The 23,595-nt window shown below is 41.0% G+C and overlaps 1 protein-coding gene across 9 annotated transcripts in view; it reads left to right on the forward strand.

Moving 5' to 3' along the window:
* The window catches only part of CDK14 (cyclin dependent kinase 14), a 659,101-nt gene that overhangs the window by 112,357 nt on the left and 523,149 nt on the right, over positions 1–23,595 (forward strand). Inside the window, exon 1 of one of the 9 annotated variants that reach the window (XM_061413379.1) lies at positions 18,758–18,892. The exons of 6 other annotated variants lie outside the window; for them this stretch is intronic. Coding sequence is in view for 1 of the 3 variants with exons in the window: in XM_061413374.1 (XP_061269358.1) it covers positions 19,370–19,492 (123 nt within the window). In the remaining 2 variants the exon portion in view is untranslated. Of the gene's footprint in view, positions 1–18,757; positions 18,893–19,204; positions 19,493–19,538; positions 19,725–23,595 lie in introns of those variants that run through there. 2 more of the 9 variants (XM_061413374.1, XM_061413381.1) reach the window with 2 other exon arrangements.

The following is a 23,595-nucleotide window of genomic DNA, read 5'->3' on the forward strand; positions in this document are numbered from 1 at the left end:
TCATAGCGTGAATCAGCCATAAGTGTACACATATCCCCTCCATTTTGAAACTGCCTCCTAGCCCCGACCCCCATCCCACCCTCCACCCCCCCATCCCTGCCCGCACTCCCCATCCCACCCCTTTAGGTCGTCACAGAACACTGGGCCGAGCTCCCTGTTATACGGCAACTTCCCACTGGCTGCTGTTTTACACATAGCAGTGTACGTATTTCAGAGCCTCTTTGCTTTTGGCCCACCCTCTCCTTCCCGTGCTGTGACCACGAGTCTGTTCTCCACGACTGCTTCTCTATTCCTGGCCTGCAAATAGGTTCATCGGTACCATTTTTCTAGATTCTGTTTATATGCATAAATATATGGTGTTTGTTTTTCTCTTTCTGACTTACTTCACTCTGTGTAGCAGGCTCTAGGTCCATGCACTTCAGTTCAACTGACTCAAATTTGTTCCGTTTTATGGCTGAGTGATATTCCATTGTCTAGACGTACCACAGCTTCCTTTTCCATTCATCTGTTGATGGACATGTAGGTTGCTTCTGTGTCCTGGCTATTGTAAATGGTGCTGCAGTTAACACTTGTCTTTTTGAATTACAGTTTTCTAAGGGTTCATGCCCAGTAGTCGGATTGCTGGGTCATATATTAGTTTTATTCTTAGTTTTTTAAGGAATCTCCACACTGTTCTCCATAATGGTTGTATCAATTTACATTCCTACCAACAGTGCAAGAGGGCTCCTTTTCCTCCACATCCTCTCTAGCATTTACTGTTTGTAGATTGGCTATTCTGACTGTGTGAGGTAATACTTCATTGTATTTTTGTAGTTTTGATTTGTAGTTTTGATTTGTAGTTTTGATTTGCATTTAAGACAGTGGCATTTTCAAAACTTTGGTTGTTGGTGTGGATTGGGGCAGAGAAAAAGATAAGATAGCAGCAGCAGAAAGACAAGTTAGGGAGCTGTTGTGCTCATCAAGTTCCACGGTGGCTTGGAGTAGGAGGGAATCAGTGAAGGTGCTGAGATGTTCCGAAAGTGGAGCCACGGGAACCAAACCAGCTGCTGGATCGGACGTGGGATATCAGACACAGGAATCGAGGACTCTCCAGTTTTGGACCAGAGACATCGAGTGTGTTAATGGCAGATATAATGTTGGGAACCCTCAGTGTGTCAATGTCATCTAAACCATTAGACCCGTGACTCTTGAGTCACCTAAGGAGGGAGTGTTCAGTTCAGTTCAGTCGCTCAGTCGTGTCCGACTCTTTGCGACCCCACGAACCACAGTGTAGATGAGATGAAACTCCATCTTTAGAGGATGGGAAGAGAAGGCTCTAGCAAAGGAGACTGAGAAGGCAGAGCCCATGAAGTAGCAAGAAGAACCAGCCTTGGAGCCCAAATAAGGAAAGAGTCTGAGGATGGAGGAGGGGTCAGGTGTGTCTGTCACTGTTGAGGGGTCTAGGGGTGCACCCATGGCCTTGGCAGAGTGGAGGCCATGGCTGACCATTGCAGGCATGAGGGGTTTGAGGCCTGAGTAAAATGAGTTTAAGAATGAAAGAGAGTTTTGAGAATTTCCTGGAGAGCCAGTGGTTAGGACTCCATGCTTCCAACACAGAGGGTGTGAGTTCAATCTGTGGTTGGAGAACTAAGATCCACATGCTGAGTGGCACAGCCAAAAAATAAAATTTAAAAAGGGAATGAAGAAAGGAAAGGCAGTTTTGGCTATTGTTGCATTTACTTTTGGTGTCAAAAACCATTGCCAGTACTGATGTGTGGGAATTATTTTCCATATATGTGTGTGTTGTATATATGTGTATTGCCATGTGTGTGTGTGTGTGTGTGTATGTATATGTAATACACATTATGTTATAAACCTAAAACTAATAAAATGCTATATGTTAATTATAGCTCAATTTAAAAAACAAACAAAAAGCAATAACAGCGAGAAAAGGCACTGAAGCCAATTAGGATTAATTAATTCAATTAGCAAGCCAATTAATTCTTCCTGAGGAATTTTGGTATAAAGGGAACAGAGATGTGAAGAGGGGAGGGGTTCAGAGATCAGGAAGGTTTTAAGGAGGAAGATAACTTTGGGAATAATGGCAATTTCATTCCCCTCCCCTCTTTTTTTTTTTTTTTTGTTGATCAACAAGAAGACATTCCCTAGCTGAAGCATTCCTTAGCTCTAACGTCTACAGGTCCTATAAAAGAAATGACAAGAATTATCATGGAGAGAGAGAGCTTTTTGCATTCTTTGTGGTGTTGAAATCTTTTAATATAAAGTATTAGATTTCAGTGCACTTGCAATGTGGCTTTCATCTTTAACTTTCCAGATATCAGATGGTATCTGTAAACTGGTATAAAGCTGAACTACCCTGTGTGAGATGTTCTGTGAACCAGAAGTAATTTCAGAATAAAATTTTTAGAGAGGACTTCTGTGTCTGAAACAAAACTGGTGACAGTTAGAGTACTCTAATTCTTTAGAATTCCTCATGTTCATGCCAGTTGTGTCCAGCTCCTTGGGACCCCATGGACTGCAGCCCGCCAGGCTCCTCTGTCCATGGAATTCTCCAGGGAAGAATACTGGAGCGGGTTACCATTTTCTTCTCCAGGGGATGGATGTTTCCAACGTATGCAGAGTTAAACAAATCACACATTTTCCCAATAAAAAGAAGTGGTAGATGGATGTGCCAGTTGTTTAAAAACATTTGAGAAGTACTTAAATACTTGAAGAAAATTAACTGATACGTGCTACTCAATGTTTGTTCTCATAGGTAGGGTGAGTTTTAGTTGAAATTAATTGTCCACACGATTATATGCTCATCTGGCATTTCAGTGTGTTGGAGGGAAATCTCTTGGAGAAGCCTTCTTCTGAATCCTGTGGTTGGTGGCATTTCCACCTGTACTCACATATTGCTGTTCTAACACAAACTGCTTCTTTTAAGTGTTTATATTTTCACTTTAATTTCATGGTAATTGCAATGAGAGCTCAGTATTGAATTCTATGTATAAATTTCTTTCCTACTAATAAAATGCAGTTTCGAAGTTGTATTACCTTAGGCTACCTGCCCATAGAGGGAAGAAAATACTTTTGTAAGTGAGAGGAAGAGCAGATTGGTGGTGGGTTTACCTGATGAAGATTTAGCACCTGTGGGTAGACTCTGCTTCTCCATAGAGATTATCAGGGATGATTTTCCAAATTTTTACAAGAAAGCCATTTATTTGTGTATATTTTGAAAGCTGGTGCATCAGAATTTTATTTCTTCTTTGATCACACAGAACATTTTGTTTAGTACAGTCTCAGAAGACAGAGTCCTGCTTCCTGATTGGCATATCTCAAAATAGCATCCCGTGCTTTTTTTTTGCAATGTGTGCCTTCCAGTTTTAGTTCAGTTCAGTCGCTCAGTCGTGTCCAACTCTTTGCGACCCCATGGTGAGCAGGGACTACTCTTTAGTTGCAGTGCCTAGACTTCTTACTGTAGGGGCTTCTAGGTGCGAGGGCTTCTGTGGTTGGGGCACAGGGGCTCAGTGGTTGGGCTGCACTGGTTTTGTTGCTCTGCAGCATGTGGGATCTTCCTGGACCAGAGATCAAACTGGTGTCTCCTGCATTGGCAGGTGGATTCTTTACCACTGAGACACCAGAGAAGCCCGAGAGGAATTATCTTAACCAGGGTGGGTTGCTCAGTTCAGTCATTCAGTAGTGTCTGACTCTTTGCGATGCTATGGACTGTAGCATGCCAGGCTTCCCTGTCCATCACCAACACCCGGAGCTTACTGAAACTCATGTCCATAGCGTAGGTGTTGCCATCCAACCATCTCATCCTCTGTCATCCCCTTCTCCTCCTGCCTTCAATATTTCCCAGCATCAGGGTCTTTTCCAGTGAGTCAGTTCTTTTCATCAGGTCGCCAGAGTATTGGAGTTTCAGCTTCAGCATCAGTCCTTCCAATGAATATTCAGGACTGATTTCCTTTAGGATGGACTGTTGGATCTCCTTGCAGTCCAAGGGACTCTCAAGAGTCTTCTCCAACACAGTTCAAAAGCATCAATCCTTCTGCACTCAGCTTTCTTTATAGTCCAACTTTCACATCCATACATGACTACTGGAAAAACTATAGCCTTGACTAGATGGACCTTTGTTGGCAAAGTGATGTCTCTGCTTTTTAATATGCTGTCTAGGTTGGTCATAGCTTTTCTTCCAAGGAACAAGCATCTTTTAATTTCATGGCTGTAGTCACCATCTTCAGTGATTTTGGAGCCCAAGAAAATAAAGTCTCTCATTGTTTCGTTTCCCCATCTATTTTCCATGAAGTGATGGGACTGGATGCCATGCTCTTCGTTTTCTGAATGTTGAGCTTTAAGCCAACTTTTTCACTCTCCTCTTTCATGTTCATCAAGAGGCTTTTTAGTTCCTCTTCACTTTCTGCCATAAGGGTAGTGTCATCTGCATATCTGAGGTTATTGATATTTCTCCCGGCAATCTTGATTCCAGCTTGTGCTTCTTCCAGCCCAGCGTTTCTCATGATGTACTCTGCATATAAGTTAAATAAGCAGGGCAACAGTATACAGCCTCGATCTACTCCTTTCCCAATTTGGAAACAGTCTGTTCCCTGTCTAGTTCTAACTGTTGCTTCTTGACCTGCGTACAGATACTCAGGAGGCAGGTCAAGTGGTCTGGTATTGCCATCTCTTTAAGAATTTTCCAGGTGGGCTGCTACATGGTTGTATTTCCTTGAAATCAGGTGGTCCTGCCTGTGCTGCAGTTCAGTTCAGTTCAGTCACTCAGTCGTGTCCGACTCTTTTCGACCCCATGGACCACAGCACGCCAGGCCTCCCTGTCTATCACCAATTCCCAGAGTTTACCCAAACTCATGTCCAGTGACTTGGTGATGCCATCCAACCATCTCATCCTCTGTCGTCTCCTTTTCCTCCTGGCCTCAATCTTTCCCAAAATCAGGGTCTTTTCAAATGAGTCAGCTCTTCGCATCATGTGGCCAAAGGATTGGAGTTTCAGGTTGAAGCCCTGTAGTTACTCTGTGCTTTTATAAGAGATTAATTGTGATGGGGTCATCCAAGAAGAGTGAATGGAATTATTTTGTTTTATTTTATTTTTTTAGGAACTTTTATATGGACTGAACCTTCCTTCAATGATTAGGAGAAACAGTGACAATTGAGGCAATCAGATGCTTCAGAGGAGAACTGGTAAAACTAAGTAGATAGGTTTGGCCTTTGTTTTGTGAAAAGTAAAATTCCACCAACCCTAAATTAGAATCAGTATTGGAGAGAGGAATCAGAAGTAAAGATGCTCCCTGAGTTTCTTGTGACTTGCTGTTGCAACAGTTTTCAAAGGTCAGTTTTCCTTAAGCAATACGAAAAAAGAATTTGGTTTTCTGTGTCCAGGGTAACTAGGAGAAAACACATCTTTGAACCATATGGTCAGGCCGTGTACATGGAGTCCCTGGAGTCCATCCAGATAATCTTCCACCAGAGGGGAGAAAAGAACCATTGTTCATGAGGGTTCAAATCATGGAAGTTGTTCAAGTCTTCTAAGCTGTGCTCCTATGGTTTTACAAAGGGTCTTTGTTAAATGATCAAATTACATCCAAATATTGATAACAGTTATTGTGCTAGGAGTGGTCATTGCTAGTGTTTGGATGTACACTTCTCCCCACCATTTTACCTATTAAATTCTTTGTAACTCTAGGATGCAGAATTTTGATGACTGTAAGTGAAAATCTGCCAATTTTGCTTGGCCCCATTCAGAGGCTCCCTCGTTGTGAGCCCTCCCTCATTCTGAACTCCCTTAATATTTTATTTTCCTTATTCTATGGCAATTGTTACTTGTATTATATTTAATATTTGTATAAGTATCTGTGAGACCAGCAGATTCATTCATCTTGAATGCTTAATATCAAGTTAAGAAAAAGAAATCCTTTCTTGATGAAATACAGAAAACGTAGTTTCCTTTACATCTTAGCATTTTCTTTACAGACTCCACCAGTCCCTTGTGTACTCTTGTGGCTTTTTCCAAAATCCCCTTGCTGTTAGTTCTTTAATTTTTAATAACCCTCTTTCCTTCATGGCCAGAAATCTGTAATGCCTGGGGTTGGTATAACAAACTGATTTCCCTTTCATAATTCCTGTGACATTTCTTAGCTAGTGTGGGTACCAACAATTTATAAGTAAGTCAGTTTATTTCCCTTTAGGTGCCTAGAATGTGAATTTATGCTGTTATGGTACCTTGGATGCCTGGGTACAGTAACTGGTACAGGCATTCAGGTATCCTACAGGTACAGATAACTGAGTAATAGGTCATGCTCATGACTTATGGTAGTTATATAAGTTCCCCTGTAAATTATAAGAATAAATAAGTAATTTTAACATATATGATAATTTAGTAACAGTTTATAGAGATATTATATATGGTAGGTTTATGAGATAGCTAAAACCTTTGCCTGCTATTAAACCCTCCTTTCCTGCCATCAACATCAGCCTTAAAGTCAACATCAGCCTTAAATCCTCTTTTCCTAGAGTTTAAGGCAACACATCTCTTGTTACTCAGCTCTAGCTCTGACATTAGTGTTTTCCAGTAGCTCTGCATCCTTCTACATGTATTACCGTGTAAAATGACACGAGACTCTGGGTTACAAAGAACTGACAATCAACTTGAAGTCACTAAAGAAAAAAATGAGATTTATTGGGAAGGTGCTGCTGCTAAGTCGCTTCAGTCGTGTCCAACTCTGTGCGACCCCATAGATGGCAGCCCACCAGGCCCCGCCGTCCCTGGGATTCTCCAGGCAAGAACACTGGAGTGGGTTGCCATTTCCTTTTCCAATGCATGAAAGTGAAAAGTGAAAGTGAAGACGCTCAGTCGTGTCTCACTCTTGGCAACCCCATGGACTGCAGCCTACCAGGCTCCTCCATCCATGGGATTTTCCAGGCAGGAGTGCTGGAGTGGGGTGCCATTGCCTTCATTGTGACAGAGTAGACAAGGACTTGACAGCCAGGCTTTAGAAAGTCAGACATCCAGCTGGCTGGTCTTCAAGGGCTAGGATCACGGGTTCCACATTACCTGTGCTCTCTCTTGCTCTCATCTTTACTCTTAGTACTTGGTAGTTCAGCATCCCTGTCCTGATTCTCTTACCAGGCTGGAAACACTGAGACTGGCTGCTTATAAGCTGGTGTTTTCTCTGCTTTGCTGCCCTCAGAGGTGCAGAGGTGAGGTGCAGCTCAGTTTTGGTTGGAGAAGTCCCAGAGAATGACTGGCCCAAGTGGGATCTCTTGTCTGCTGCTAGTCAGGGCACAGCGCTCCCAAGACTGTGGTGGGTGGCAGCAGGGAAGATCCATTCCAGGCAAAGGGAAAAGATGTGCTGGCCATTCAGAACTTCTGGTTCTACTTCTTAGTAATAGGTCATGCTCCATGACTTAGGGTAGTTATATAATTTCCCATGTAAATTATAAGAATAAATAAGTAATTTTAACATATATGATAATTTAGTAGCAGTTTATAGAAATATTATATATGGTAGGTTTATGAGATAGCTAAAACCTTTTCCTGCTATTAAACCCTCCTTTCCTGCCATCAACAGCAGCCTATTTCAGTAGGCTATTTCAGTAACCAGAGAGTGAGCATGGTTCTCTTGCATCTTCTGCATTGGCAGGCAGATTCTTTACCACTGCAGCTCCTGGGAAGTCACTATTTTAAGGGGAAGTTAAAGCATTTCAGAGTTGTTAATATCCTTGCTATTTAGGCACATTTGTAGCAAACATTATTCTCTGTTGCACCAGTGAGATTGGAGTGGTAATATGATAGTAACATGGTGATTTCTCCTTAGATAAATGATCACTTTGATTTGCTTTCTCTTCGTTGAGGATGATGTCCATGTGGTTTCAGAATGATCTAAATTGTATCAGTCCTAACTTGAAAAGGCAAATATCAGTACTAAGACATTTTCCACAGCAGTTAATTAGATTACTCAAGGGAACATGTTTTCATTTCAGTTGTGAGTTTCTTTAGTTAGTCGTCTTTATATTATCACAACTGTTTATTGTTGAAGGTACAGCATCGTTTTCCATTTTTTCCCCATGGTCTCGCATCGTGGTTTATTTCTTAAGTGTCTAGATGAGACAAAGGACAGATTGCTTAATGAATACTCTGTTTTAATATTTGAAAGTATATATGAGTTCCTGAGTCAGGGTTATTTCTAGATTTAAGAATGCCAAATATAATTTAATTTAAAGTTATTTCTGTAAGTCTGTTTGGCAAGCTCTTTAAAGAAAGTTTTTTCTTCATTTTGGGATTTTTCTGATTTTCTAACCAAGTGAAATTTTAGAAAGCTGGATAAAGTCCTTAAAAGCAAGAAAGCTGACTTTTAACCCTGAACTAGAAAATTTGTTCTCCTCTCTTCATAGTTAACTCAAAAACTTAGAGAAGTTAAAAAGAGAGAGAGAAAGAGAGAGACAGAGAGAGAAAGACGAAAGACTTAGTTCCTTAAGAAGCTTCTGATACTTATGGCTCTGTAGCCTCTGTCCTTACTGGAATCTTGACACCAGGAAGGGAGAAAAACCCTCACATCTTTTCTCAATGCTTTAGCCTTTCTTCTTGAATCCTCTACCTGAGGATTTTGTGTCGGCCACTGCGGTCTTGTAATTTAATTCACGTTTCTCAGATCATATTCGTTCTACATTTTTGGAACTCTCTAATACTGTTCTTTTGTGAATGTGGTTATAACAAAATCTCTTCTGCATCTGGATTCCTCTGCTTTATCTCACACCACATCAACAATCCTGTTGTGTTTCTGCTTGGGTGTTAATAGAGAACATTCTACTGGGCCATGGGGATGCCCATGCATTTTATAGATCACCTGAATAATTATCAAGTTCATAGATGTGTGTGTATATTTATGTAAAAACCTTATATGTTTTAGTACAAACACAAGTCTTATGTGACAGGGATTAGAAAAGGAGAAGCAAAGACTGAGATGCAAATAGGTTGTTCGGTTCAGTTCAGTCACTCAGTCGTGTCCGACTGTTTGCGACCCCATGAATCGCAGCACGCCAGGTCTCCCTGTCCATCACCAACTCCCAGAGTTCACTCAGACTCATGTCCATTGAGTCAGTGATGCCATCCAGCCATCTCATCCTCTGTCGTCCCCTTCTCCTCCTGCCCCCAATCCCTCCCAGCATCAGTCTTTTCCAATGAGTCAACTCTTCGCATGAGGTGGCCAAAGTATTGGAGTTTCAGCTTTAGCATCAGTCCTTCCAAAGAACACCCAGGACTGATGATCTCCTTTAGAATGGACTGGTTGGATCTCCTTGCAGTCCAAGGGACTTTCAAGAGTCTTCTCCAACACCACAGTTCAAAAGCATCAATTCTTCAGCGCTCAACTTTCTTCACAGTCCAACTCTCACATCCATACATGACTACTGGAAAAACCATAGCCTTGACTAGACGGACCTTTGTTGGCAAAGTAATGACTCTGCTTTTGAATATGCTATCTAGGTTGGTCATAACTTTCCTTCCAAGGAGTAAGCGTCTTTTAATTTCATGGCTGCAGTCACCATCTGCAGTGATTTTGGAGCCCAGAAAAATAAAGTCTGACACTGTTTCCACTGTTTCCCCATCTATTTCCCATGAAGTGATGGGACCAGATGCCATGATCTTCCTTTTCTGAATGTTGAGCTTTAAGCCAACTTTTTCACTCTCCACTTTCACTTTCATCAAGAGGCTTTTGAGTTCCTCTTCACGTTCTGCCATAAGGGTGGTGTCATCTGCATATCTGAGGTTATTGATATTTCTCCTAGCAATCTTGATTCCAGCTTGTGCTTCTTCCAGCCCAGCGTTTCTCATGATGTACTCTGCATAGAAGTTAAATAAGCAGGATGACAATATACAGCCTTGACGTACTCCTTTTCCTATTTGGAACCAGTCTGTTGTTCCATGTCCAGTTCCAACCTTTGCTTCCTGACCTGCATACACGTTTCTCAAGAGGCAGGTCAGATGTTCTGGTATTCCCATCTCTTTCAGAATTTTCCACAGTTTATTGTGATCCACACAGTCAAAGGCTTTGGCATAGTCAATAAAACAGAAATAGATGTTTTTCTGGAACTCTCTTGCTTTTTATATGATCCAGCGCATGTTGGCAATTTGATCTCTGGTTCCTCTGCCTTTTCTAAAACCAGCTTGAATATCTGGAAGTTCACGGTTCACGTATTGCTGAAGCCTGGCTTGAAGAATTTTGAGCATTACTTTACTAGGGTGTGAGATGAGTGCAATTGTGCGGTAGTTTGAGCATTCTTTGGCATTGCCTTTCTTTGGGATTGGAATGAAAACTGACCTTTTCCAGTCCTGTGGCCACTGCTGAGTTATCCAAATTTGCTGGCATATTGAGTGCAGCACTTTCACAGCATCATCTTTCAGGATTTGAAATAGCTCAACTGGAATTCCATCACCTCCACTAGCTTTGTTCGTAGTGATGCTTTCTAAGGCCCACTTGACTTCACATTCCAGGATGTCTGGCTCTAGGTCAGTGATCACACCATCGTGATGATCTGGGTCGTGAAGATCTTTTTTGTACAGTTCTTCTGTGTATTCTTCTCACTTCTTCTTAATATCTTCTGCTTCTGTTAGGTCCCTACCATTTCTGTCCTTTATCGATAACAGGTTGTTACCCAGGGTAATTGAGGACACGCACCCAGGAATGCATAACATACAGCAAGGAAGAAAATTGTTCCCTAAAAAGGATTAGGCTAAAACCTTGCATAGGAGCAGAACTGTAATCAGACCTCAGATTTTTGAAATACAGGCAAAAATCCAACCTATCTTAATTATTGCAGCCTGTTTCTGTTTTTAGATTCCTGACTCTCTACCTTCCATGCTGCTTTTAGCAAACGTAACCTAAAGCTCTGCTGCTCTAGCTTTATTTTTGGACTTTTTCAACGTAGAATGAAGTTCATAACTGAATTGTTTTCACCTGGACTTGTTTTCTGCAGTTCACATAGAGCAGCACAGGATTTATCTCTAGCCAAGAAACATTGATAGTGCCTCTGTTGTATGCAAGACCTAATATCGTCACTGTAGGGAATTCAGAGAGGAGCAGGATGTAGCCTGTGTGCGTGTGTTAAGATTTTTTTTTTGCTTGGTCAAATAAGAGTTTTATAAATTATTGCAATCAATAAGTGAATTTATAAAAGTCAAATTACATGTAAATTAATTATATAATTAATTTAGATGTAAAATAATTATATAATTAATTTACATGTTATTGGCAACAAACTATTAGAAAAGTAAATAAATTGAGAAAAAAGGAAAGGTTGTTTCTTTTACACTGTTAGAGTGATCTGCATCCTACCTAATCACATAAACAGAGCCTAGAATAGACATTGTTACAATCAGCTCTGAATTTTCAGTTATGCAGAAATGTCCTTAGGAAAATATTCAAGCAGTTTCCCTGAAAAAGATTGTGATGGTAAAGAATGTCCTGTGACCATTTATAGAGCTTTGGTAAGTTATCCTCTGATGGTTGATAGCTTTGGTTTTCAGGAGAATAGTGCATCTTCCCGGAGAAGGCAATGGCACCCCACTCCAGTACTCTTGCCTGGAAAATCCCATGGACGGAGGAGCCTGGTAGGCTGCAGTCCATGGGGTCACTAAGAGTCGGACACGACTGAGCGACTTCACTTTCACTTTTCACTTTTGTGCGTTGGAGAAGGAAATGGCAACCCACTCCAGTGTTCTTGCCTGGAGAACCCCAGGGATGGGGGAGCCTGGTGGGCTGCCGTCTATGGGGTTGCACAGAGTCGGACATGCCTGAAGCGACTTAGCAGCAGCAGCAGCAGCAGCAACAGCAGTGCATCTTCCATGAGAAGCCATGCTCACACTCAGTTGCTCAGTTTCGTCCCACTCTTTGTGACCCCATGGACTATAACCCTGTAGGCTCCTCCATCTATGGAATTTCCCAGGCAAGAATACTGGAGTGGGTTGCAGTTTCCTTCTCCAGGGATTTATTATTATTTTTTTATTAGTGCTCTAGGTGCATGGGTTTTGAATAGTCTGTTCTCAGTCTTATTTTCCCAATAAATAACCTTGTTTTCAGGGTGCAGTTGAACGGAATGCAATGCTTTTCAGGGACAAATGTATTGGTTGATGGAATTATCCAAATTTACTGATAAAATTGGTTCATTTTTCTCCCTCCAGAATTTAGAAAACATTCAAAATTGTGTAATATTAAGGAGAAAATTCCATGGACAGAGGAGCCTGGCAGGCTACAGTCCATGGAGTTGCAAAGAGTCAGGCATGACTGAGCAACTATCACTCAAGGAGAAAATCGCAAAGTTTCTATGAAATGCCATGAATGACATGTCGATGTTTTTGGTACGTGGTTAAGAAATGACTTTTAAACATTCAATTCAAACTCCTCCGGAATTTCACAGTATTTTGAGATTTAGTTGATTTACAATGTTGTGCTTATTTCAGGTGTACGGCAAAGCAGTTCAGTTATGCATATGTATGTATCCGTTTTTTTCAGATTCTTTTCCCTTAGAGGTTATTACAAAATATTGAGTATAGTTCCCTGTGATACACAGTAGGTCCCTGTTGCTTATCTATTTTATATATAATAGTGTATATATGTTGATTCCAAACTCCTAATTTATCCCTCCCCCATTCCCTTTTGGTAGCTCTAAGTTTGTTTTCTATGTCTGTGGCTCTATTTCTGTTTTGTATATAAATTCACTTGTATCAGTTTTTTCCATATTACACATGTAAGTGGTACCATATGATATTTGTCTTTGCTTGCTTCACTTAGTACGATAATCTCAAAATCCATCTGTGTTGCTGCAAATGGCGTTTCATTTTTATGGCTGAGTAGTATTCCATTGTATAAACATACATCTTCTTTATCTGTTCATCTGTTGATGGACATTTAGCTTGCTTGTATGTCTTGGCTATTGTAAATAGTGCTGCAGTGAACACTGGCATGTGTGTGTCTTTTCAGATTACAGTTTTCTTCAGATATATGCTCAGGAGTTAGATTGGAGGATCATATGGTAGCTCTATTTTTAGTTTTTTAAGGAACCTTCATACTTTTCCATAGTGGCTGTACCAATTTACATTCCCACCAGCAGTGTAGCAGGGTTCCGTTTTCTCCACATCCTCTCCAGCATTTATTATTTGTAGACTTTTGATGATGGCCACTCTGACCATTGTGAGGTGATACTTCATTGTATTTGCATATTCTTAATAACTAGAGATGTTGGGCATCTTTGCATGTGCCTTTTGGCCATCTGTATGTCTCCTTTGGAGAAATATCTGTTTAGATCTTCTGCCCATTTTTTGATTGGGGCATTTATTTGTTTTTTGATATTGACTTGTATGAACTATTTGTATGTGGGTGCTAGTCACTCAGTCATGTCTGACTCTTTGTGACCCTATGGACTATGGCCTGCCAGGCTTCTCTGTCCATAGGATTCTCCAGTCAAGAAGACTGGAGTGGGTTGCCATTCCCTTTTCTAGGGGATCTTCCCAACCCAGGGATCGAACCTGGGTCTCTCGCTTTGCAGGCGGATTCTTTCCCTTCTGCGCTACCAGAGAAGCCTCCTGTTTGTATATGTTGGAGGTTAATCCCTTGTCAGTTACTTCATTTGAGAAAGTATTTTAAATAAATAACATTTCAATGAATATGTGGGAATTAGGTAATGACTGACACCAGAGGAGAAGTATTAAGTCATAAAGTTTTTAGGGCTTATTAAAAAGTTAAGGGTTCACTTCAGTTCAGTCGCTCAGTTGTGTCCGACTTTTGTGACCCCATGAGCCACAGCACACTAGGCCTCCCTGTCCATCACCAACTCCCAAAGTCCACCCAAACCCATGTCCATTGAGTCGGTGGTGCCAGCCAACCATCTCATCCTCTGTCGTCCTCTTCTCCTCCTGCCCTCAATCTTTCCCAGCATCAGGGTCTTTGCAGATGAGTCAGCTCTTAGCATTAGGTGGCCAAAGTACTGGAGTTTCAGCTTCAGCATCAGTCCTTCCAATGAATATTCAGGACTGATTTCCTTTAGGATGGACTGGTTGGATCTCCTTGCAGTCCAAGGGACTCACAAGAGTCTTCTCCAACACCACAGTTCAAAAGCATCAATTCTTCGGCGCTCAGCTTTCTTCACAGTCCAACTCTAACATCCATACATGACCACTGGAAAAACAGGTTTATTGAAATATCCTGAACATTTGCAAACCAATCATAATGTGAACATTTCGCTGTAAAGCTTTACAATAGAAAGACATTTGTTTCATGGAACTATTAAAATTGAAATTGAACCTTTTTGGGGGAAATTTCAATCTTTTCTCTATCACTTTTCAAAATAAGCTGTGTCCCCTCTTTATACCTAAGTATTTAATGATATTAATTCATTAAGTAAATGACATTGTATTAGAGTTATATGCATAAAGTAACCTTTTTCTCTTAACCCTTTTCCTAATTTTTAAACAGTTTCCTTAATGTTTTCTTTTTTCAGTTTTTTTTTTTCTTTTTTGTTGTTGGTTTTTTTTTTTAATTTTTTTAAATTTTATTTTATTTTTAAACTTTACATAATTGTATTAGTTTTGCCAAATATCAAAATGAATCTGCCACAGGCATACATGTGTTTTTTCAGTTTTTTAAAAAACCTTTCTCCATTCATTTTTTCTGGATTTTCCAGATGGCACAGTGGTAAAGAACCCGTCTGCCAATGCAGGAGATGCAAGAGACATGGGTTCGATCCCTGGGTCAGGAAGATCTCCTGGAATAGGAAATGGCAACCCACTACAGTATTCTTGCCTGGGAGATTCCGTGGGCAGAGGGGCCTGATGGGCCACAGTCCATGGGGTGGCAAAGAATCAGACATGACTGAGCATGTGGGTGTGTGCAAAGAGTCAGACATGACTGAGCATGTGGGTGCACACGCACGCGCACACACACACACACACACACACACACACTTTCTACCCGCCCAACCCCCCACCCACCTCACCCGCTCTGCATCCCTTTTTCCAAGTACCTGTTTTCTCCAGGTTTAATCTTCTTTGGTCCCATCTGCCTATATGGCCCTACTTGCGTGAAGATCAGACATCTGGCAGCCTTATATGTCTGAGCTAGCTCCACATAAGTTGATACGAAGCAAGAGTTTCTGCACAGATGAGAACTACCACAAAGCCTATATGGTAAAGCCTGTGGTCAGTGGATGCCCGAGCTAATATTTCTCCACTCAGGAGAAGGTTCCTAGTTCTGCTTTGAACATACCGTTTGACTCAGACCTCTGTTCACTCGGTGTTCTAACAAGTCTGTTTATCTAAGCTGCTCAGCACAGGGATGGTTGAAGAATCTGTGGCAGGACTGAGGAGGGTGTGGTGGTGTTAGAAGGAAGTGGCACAATTACAGCTGTAAGAAGGAAAGCTTAATGGCAAAGAAAGGATGAAGTGTCTCAGTGAAGCAGAGGAGCTCACAAATATCCATTATTGAGATCAGGAGGCAGTGGCCCTGTATACTTGCTGTTAAAACCTGCTGGCTGTCACTGGTTCATAATTGACCCCATCATCAATTGAAGATTAGTTTTGGTTTATTATGTGATATTTAAAATGTTATAGAAGTGCATAGTACTTTTTAGAATTAAAAAAATTTTTTTTCATAAAGGCAGGCATTTCAAGAGATCAAGTTTTGTTTACTTGTAAATATGACCAAAGCAGATGTTAGTACAGTATTTTTGTTGGTTTCTTTCCCATCTTTTCCTCTATGTCCACTGAGATGGTGTTTTTACAAAAGACTTTTGTCTCTTCTCTTTGAAGACAGATCCTTTATCTTAATTTCTACTAACGCTCTTCTGTGGTGTGGTTTGATATATACACCTCTGCTAACTCCTAAGTTGCTTCAGTCGTGTCTGACTCTGCGTGACCCCATAGAGGGCAGCCCACCAGGCTCCCCCGTCTCTGGGATTCTCCAGGCAAGAACACTGGAGTGGGTTGCCATTTCCTTCTCCAATATACACCTCAGTGTCCCCTAATAAAGATAGTCTTCATAGCAGTAGATAGCGAATCCTTCCTATAAAACATGAGCATACTGATTAATTTTCCACAGCTTCACCTTCAGCCTCTCTCCTTACTTTTGTTCCATGGCCAAACTTCTTATTTACCTGTATATATTTGGTGACACTTCTTTCCCCCACACACCTCTCAAGCTTCCCCATCCATTTCCACTCTACAGGAGTCCACAGAGTTGGCTTGAACTACTGGTGTCAGCAGATCCTCCTGATATTGATTGATGTAACAAGTGCGGAGGCTGTTTTAGGGGCTAGGAAAACACAGGAGAGCCAATGAGTAGAATTCCAGGCTCTTGAGTAGTTTGTGTTCTAGTAGGGGAGGAAGACAAACAAATAATTTAGACAGTGAAGCAAGAACAGTGCGTGTGCTGGGCTGAGGGGGCACCAATGCAAGAGGGGAGCCCCAGGAGGGCTCTGAGGAGGAGCTACCTGAGGACCCACCCAAGTCAGGAGGAGTCTTTGATTGCAGAGAGCATGGCTGCTCATCGCTGGGTGCATCGGTGCCTATTCGTTGAATGAATAAATGAAAGAATAAAGCAGAAGATTATTGTGTTAAGTTTCTTGTGTTTTATACAGAATAGTTTAGTGAACACAAACACTGTACATGCCCTTATCTACCAACTCTCTAGAAAGAAAAACACATAGGCACTACTTAAGTGAAGAAACTAAAGCTAACACTTCTGATGTGAGAGGAGATTATCTAAGCCTTAAAATATGGAGTTGGGAAATTCACTAATTCTTAAAATTTTTAATTTAAAATTTGCTAGATGTGTAGCAGTGTGTTAACATGCTATGGAGGAGTTAAAAAAAAAAAGAAAGATGGAATTAATGTGAATTTGTTCCTCAATGGCCTTCATAGGGGGAAACACCAGTACTATAGGAGAGTTTTATGAGACAGCATATGGTTAATGATTCAAAGGCTTAAATGATTCAAGTGAATGTTGTTGGTCCTGAAAAAGGAGAGTCTTTGTGGACTGGAGCTTGAGCAGTCACAAACACAGCTCCAGATTCTTGAGAGACTTGTTGAAATGAAGTCTGCTGCAGAGAAGCAAAGTGCATATAACTCGATAGTTTTCCCATATTAAGGAGATAACTTTCTGTCCTGGCTTTTGTGAAGAGCAGGCTACATACTATTTGTGTTTGAAGAACTTTTCGTAAGATTTTTGGATGAGCTTTGGTTTTGCAGAAAAATAGTTCAGTGTCTTCCCATTGTCACTGAGGAGGACGAGGATGAGGATGGTTTGCGAATAGCAGATGCGGGAGATGATTCCTTTGAACCAGTTAGCATGTAAAGGGAAAGCACTTTCCCCTGGGATTTCTTTTTCTTAATTTATTTTTAATGGGAGGATAATTGCTTTACAATGCTGTGTTGGCTTCTGCCGTACAACAGAAATCAGCCACAAGTATACGTGAGTCCCCTCCCCCTTGAGCCTCCCTCCCACCCGTCTCGGTCGTCACAGAGCACAGGTTCCCTGTGCTGGAGAGCAGCTTCCCATCAGCCTCTAGTCTGCACATGGCATTGCATATATTTCAGTGCTACTCTCCCCCTGAGGTTACTGATACGTGTGCACTAGTCCTGGGAGCTATGGAAATATTTGACATTGTTGTTACCTCTTCTTGTCCTTTGATTTCTTAATTAAGTGAATATATGAGGTCAGATGTCATGCCTGACTTTTTTGATTTGTTGCCCAATGTATTTCTTGGCTGTGTCCTAATCTACTTTTTTGCCCTTTTGCAATTCTGTCTTCTGAGGATAGGAGATAACTTGAAACAAGGGTGAGTTGTAGATCAGTCTCTCTCCTGTAGGGGTCGCTACGAGAGTGGCAGTTTGGGATCTTTGCTGGCCACCCAGCACCGTGTGGCATGACTTGACACAATTAGCCTAAGGATTGTGAGATCTGGTTTGTGTTGATATTTTACTTTTGAGGGTCATATGAGCTGTAACTCCCATCAAGAATTGTGCAGGCTCATTACTATGTATTTTATTACTTTGGTTCCGTAAATGCTACACCTGTGCTTTTTTTTTTTTTTTTTTTAACCTCTCATATTTGGTGCATGGTTATTTTAGAGTTCTCATCATGCCCCATTTGCAAATGAGAAATCTATGCACATAGATACATTAAACGTTTTAGTGGCTTTTGCAGCACAAATGCAAATGATGGCAGCCTAAACTTGGCCTTCTCTAGGACCTCAGATTACTGTTTAATGGGTTTGTCACTCAAGACACTTACTGGCTGGCCCCAGTGCTTTTAAAAAATTGAATCGAGCATGATGAGGTGCATCCCCTTGATTAAATGTTTTTCCTCCTATGCAATCACCATTATCTGTTTGGCTCCCATTCTTCTGAGGCAGCCCTGCATTGCAAATCAATATCTTTCTGAAGAGACAGTGTCTTGTGAATTGCCTGGACAGAATATGCACGGTTACTTTGGCTGCAATGCTGCTGCAGAGCCCGGATTACTCTGTCTTCCTGGGAACTCCACAGGCAAGTCCATCGTGTTTAGAGGAAAAAAAAAGAGAGATTCTTTTGGGAAAAAAAATTAAAGTGTTAAAGCTATTGATCCTGAATGTGAGCATGTCCTTTGTGTTCTTCTGAACCATTTTTGGTCTTCTTCCTTGGAGATTAGCTTCTCTAGGTATTTCTGGGTGTTTTTTTTTTTTTTTTCTTTCCCCTGTTTTTGCTTCCCCCTTTCTTGGTTGTAGTACGGCCGTACCATTTCAGCTTGCTAGTGCAGAAAGATGTGAATTCAGTTGCTGTATGAGCCTGGCCTGGTGCAAACACATTGCTAGAGACATGCTAAAGAGTTCCAGGTGATTCGAGCCTGAGAGAGACAACAGCGAAACGGTAAGACGGAGCATGCTTAAAATTAGAGCAGGGGGTTTAATTTGGAGCATCTCAGCAAGTCTGAATCCTGACTCACTCATTTACAACTTGAAAAGGATTCATTTTGTGCATGTCATTTTACTCACTCCCTTCTATTTAACTGCCAAAACCCATCACAGGTTGATCCAGGGGCTATTTAAGCTAAAGATCTGACAGGAGGTTACCGACGGCAGAGTCTCTTGAGGTTTCCGAGGCTACTGCTTGTACTTTGTAAACACCAGAAGCAGCGATAAGATGAGGAAAAGGTTTGCGACTGTGCTTCTTTGCCAGAGCTGAATGTTATTTCTTCTGAAACTCATCTTATTTATTATAGCTTAAAGAGATCTTACGGATTGTTTTGCCCGGCTATGCTTGGCTGAATGCCCTCTGAGTCGAGCTGGTGAAGGACGGGAGACCACTTTTCTCATTGGATAAACTGATGTCCATGAATTAGCTGGAATGGTTCTGAGTGCAATAAACACCTCTAATATATTAGGCATCTGGGGCTTCCTCCCTGCTCCTCCCCCCTCCCTTCTGGAGCACGGAAATGCACCTGCTTTAAGTGTTTGCTGCCTGGCAGAGGTCAGTGCGCTGGTATTTTGTATCTTCCCACCTGGAGTGGTTGTGCTTTCATGTACAGAAGTGGGCATCCTTCATGCAGCTCTGCTTGAAGTGCTGACTCTAAGAGTGGACTGTTAGCATTCTGGATGCTAATGGAGAACTCCTGCAGGCATGAAGGTCCAGGCAGCAGAGAGGCGCCTCCAAAATGATGCCCACCTGCTTGGGGAGAAGATAACAGCTGAGAGACAGAAATGTAATAAACCGTGATCTCTGCAGAGGTCGAATTCCTATTTCCGTTTGTTAATGGGCACCTTGTCTTAGGGGTGGGGGTGGTTGAAGTTGAAAGACATGTTTTAATATTGCTCAAAGTGAGACTACTACATCGCACGGTTCTGGTGATTTTATAAGGTTCCGACTGTTGTATAGGTACTGGATGTTAAGGATGTCAGCATTTGAATTTTTTGGCTTTAAAAATGTTCTCCTTATGTATACTTTAACTGAGTACTTCATGTAAAATGTAAATGATGATGATAGTGAATATTAGTTGAGAAAATCATCAGTAACTTGGTGTGGCATGTTGGTCATAAGCCCGTTGTAGGTAATTTTGTGACATAAGTATTTCTAAGAAAGAACACTTGATTACTTGATAGGCTAGTTGAGAGAATTAGTGATAATGTTTGGGTTCACTAGAATTTTTTTAAGGGGGACCTTAAATATTCTTCTGTATTCACTCAACTATTTATTGTAAAGGTCAGACGTTAATTTTTGGCAAGGAATATTTGGATTTTCTTCCAAAGATAGTTAAAATTTTCTGTTATTTTTGACCATTTATTTTTTCCTAAAAAATGGAGATGAACTATACAAGCTATCTTTTCTATACTTTAGTTGTTCCTTTAAAAAAAAAAGAAAACAACTTTTTTTTTCTGCTCAGAACATGATGTGACTGTGTTTGCTGTTTCTTTTCCTGAGAGTGATATCTTCGAGTTATTTATATTTTACCTTCGCTTTTTGTAAGCTATGAGGTTTCTTTTTTTTGTCCTGTGGCAGGAGTTGTACGTTTGCAAAAAGTAATTTTTTAAAAGGAGAATAGTAGAGCAGTTAATAAGATTGATTTTCCTATCAGTTTTTTTAAAATTCCTCATTCTGCAAACATTTATCAGCCATTTACTCTATGAGGCATCCTGAGATGTGCTGTGAAGGGAGTAAAGATGAGATAGATATACTGCCTTCCCTGAAGGAGCTTAGGGATCGTAGCTTTGGTATTTTTCTCAGGAATATGCCCCATTATACTCTCTCATGAATAAGTAAATTTGATGCTTTTTGTATTCTCCTACTTAGAATTGTCCTCTATTTATATCTTTTAATCATTTGTTTATTAAACAAGCATTTATGGAGAGTCTACTGAGTAGCAGTGTAACTGCTGAGACATAGCTAGTCCCTGTCCTCAGGAAACTTACAATCTACTCCTTAAAATAGTTCAAGGAGACGTTTTTAAATTTTTTCATTTTGGGCAGTTATGAAACATACACTATATACTTTCATTTTTTTGCATTTAAAAAATTGTGGTGAAAAATATATGTAACACAAAATTTTCCATTTTAACCATTTTTAGGTATGTAATTTATTGGCCTGAGTACATTCCCAATGTTTTGCTATCATCATTGCTGTCCAAGTGCAGAACTTTCCATCATGCCTAATAGATGTTCTGTGTCGATTAAGTGATAACTCCCCAGTCTCCGTCTCCAGCCTTTGGTAATTTCTAGTCTACATCCGTGTCTATGAATTTGCCTTTTCTTGGTATGTCATATCATATCAAGTGGCATCATAAAGTATTTGTCCTTTTGTGTTTAGTTTATTTTATCCAATGTGTTTTCAGGGTTCATCCATGTTATACCGTATATCAGAATTTCATTCCTTTTTAATGTATGCTTTAATTTTTTTTAATATGGAAAAGACAGCAGTCTCCCCGCCCCCCCCCCCCCATATAATTTCAATAAAGCAAGTTTCCATATCGACTTCTATGGACATCTAATAAATATGGATAATTTAGAAATACTAAAAAGCAGTGTAGGATTGAGGAATAGAAATGCACTGATCTAAGGAATGATCCAAGGATATATTCATTTGGTTCTTTACATGGCCTGGTAGTTGAGCATGGTAATTGGGCTAGTGAGATTTTCATGTGAATTTTTTGCTTATAGAAAGCAACTGTCATCTGAAATATATAGCGGAAGGCTGGACTGTGGGTTTTGTCATTGTGAACATTCAGATTTTACCCACTCTGCTTCTAGTCTGTTAAATAAAAACTTTATAAGCAAAGGCTGATCATGTTGAGATCCTCTTGCAGAACCAGAGACTCTTAGAACTGGGAGGTACTTCAGCAGTCAGTCCTTTAACCAGTTGACTCATCTTCGTTTCATCTGGCCAGTTGGAGGGTGAGACTGCACTCATCTCTCGATGCCCACCGCAAGTCTTCTCCCACTCCCCAGTGCTGTTCTCAGTGTACACCCAGCCCCCAAATCACAGATCTCTGAGTTAGAGGACAATGAGAAAGGGGACAAGAGTCATGCCCATTAAGCAGATTTCCATTGGATGAGGTCAGCCTGGCTTCATCAGTGTGGCATTCTCCTTCTCACATTTCTTCCTGATGCTACTATTAAATCTAAATGACTTTCTCATAGATCTTTTTTAGAAAGCCGAGTTAAGGCTCTAGAGCCTCTGTTTATCTACCATTGACCAATATGATGATTCTTAGATGGGTTCAATCAACACTTTATATCCATGCCTTTAACATACTCTTCAGGAAACACAGGGCTTCCCTGGTGGCTCAGATAGTAAAGAATCTGCCTGCAATGTGGGAGCCTTGGGTTCGATCCCCGCGTCAGGAAGATCTCCTGGAGAGAGGAATGGCAACCCACTCCAGTATCCTTGCCTGGAGAATCCAATGGACAGAGGCTACAGCCCATAGGGTCACCAAGAGGCAGACTCGACTGAGCAACTAACACTGTCACTTCAGGAAACACAAGCATATATGGGAAGAGGCCTGAGCCTTCCCATCTTCTCCATCAGTCTGTCCTTCTTAATAAATCTTTTGCTTTCTGCCCCCACCCACATACACCCTAATACTTTGATTTTCAGCCTTGACTTTTGATATGAGGATCAACTTTTGATAAGATTGAGAGCCAGATTAGTCAAAAGCATGTTAAATTTACAGGGTGGAAGTGATGAGGAGGTGGCAAGGATGGGTTGGAAAACCTCAAAGCACAGAGCAGTTACTTTGCTCAGTTCTAAAAGCACTTTTCTTTTGTATCAGGAGAAATAGTGAGAGAAGTGTGGCAGGTCAGATCTGTGCTTTCCTTATTTCTCTCAGGATCTAAGTCCCAAGGGACGTGTAAGGAAGATAACCTGGTGGTCAAGAGCTTGGGCTTCACAGTCAAAGCCCTGAAATAATTCCCGTTTCCTGTGCATGCTCTGTGTGGTCTTGGACATGTTATGTAACTCTTGTGTGCCTCAATTTAATCATCTGTGAAACTGGGATGATAATTGTACCTCTTGAGGGTGTTGTAGAGATTAATTGAGAAACTACTTATGCAACTTTTAAAATAGTATCTCATTTAATAAGAGTTTAATAATAGCCATCACCCCAGGTGGCTCAGTGGTAAAGAATCTGCCTAACTAATGCAGACACGCAAGAGACACGTGTTCTATCCCTGGGTCAGGAAGATCCCCTGGAGGAGGAAATGGCAACCCACTCCAGTATTCTTGCCTGGAGAATCCCATGGACAGAGGAGCCTGGCAGGCTACAGTCTGTAGGGTCACAAAGAGTCAGACATCAGATATGACTGAGCACACACAGTAGCCTTCATCATCATTGTCATGGTAATCTAGAAATCCTTGATCTCCATCTCTCTTTTCTATAAATTTATATCAAATCTTGCCCAAGATCCTTCTCCAGTTTGCTAGTTTATTGGACATATGTGACAGTTTCTTAATGTTATTGGGTTTGGGTATAAAAGGTGAATAAAAGAAAAAAGTCTTTAGTATTCTAGTTACAACCTGGCAGGTTTGGGAAGGATTATATGTTCTGTAGATTTCCTCTTCGACCCAACTGATACAAATTTGCT

This window comes from Bos javanicus, chromosome 4 (assembly GCF_032452875.1).
Source record: "Bos javanicus breed banteng chromosome 4, ARS-OSU_banteng_1.0, whole genome shotgun sequence".
Lineage (NCBI taxonomy): Eukaryota > Metazoa > Chordata > Mammalia > Artiodactyla > Bovidae > Bos > Bos javanicus.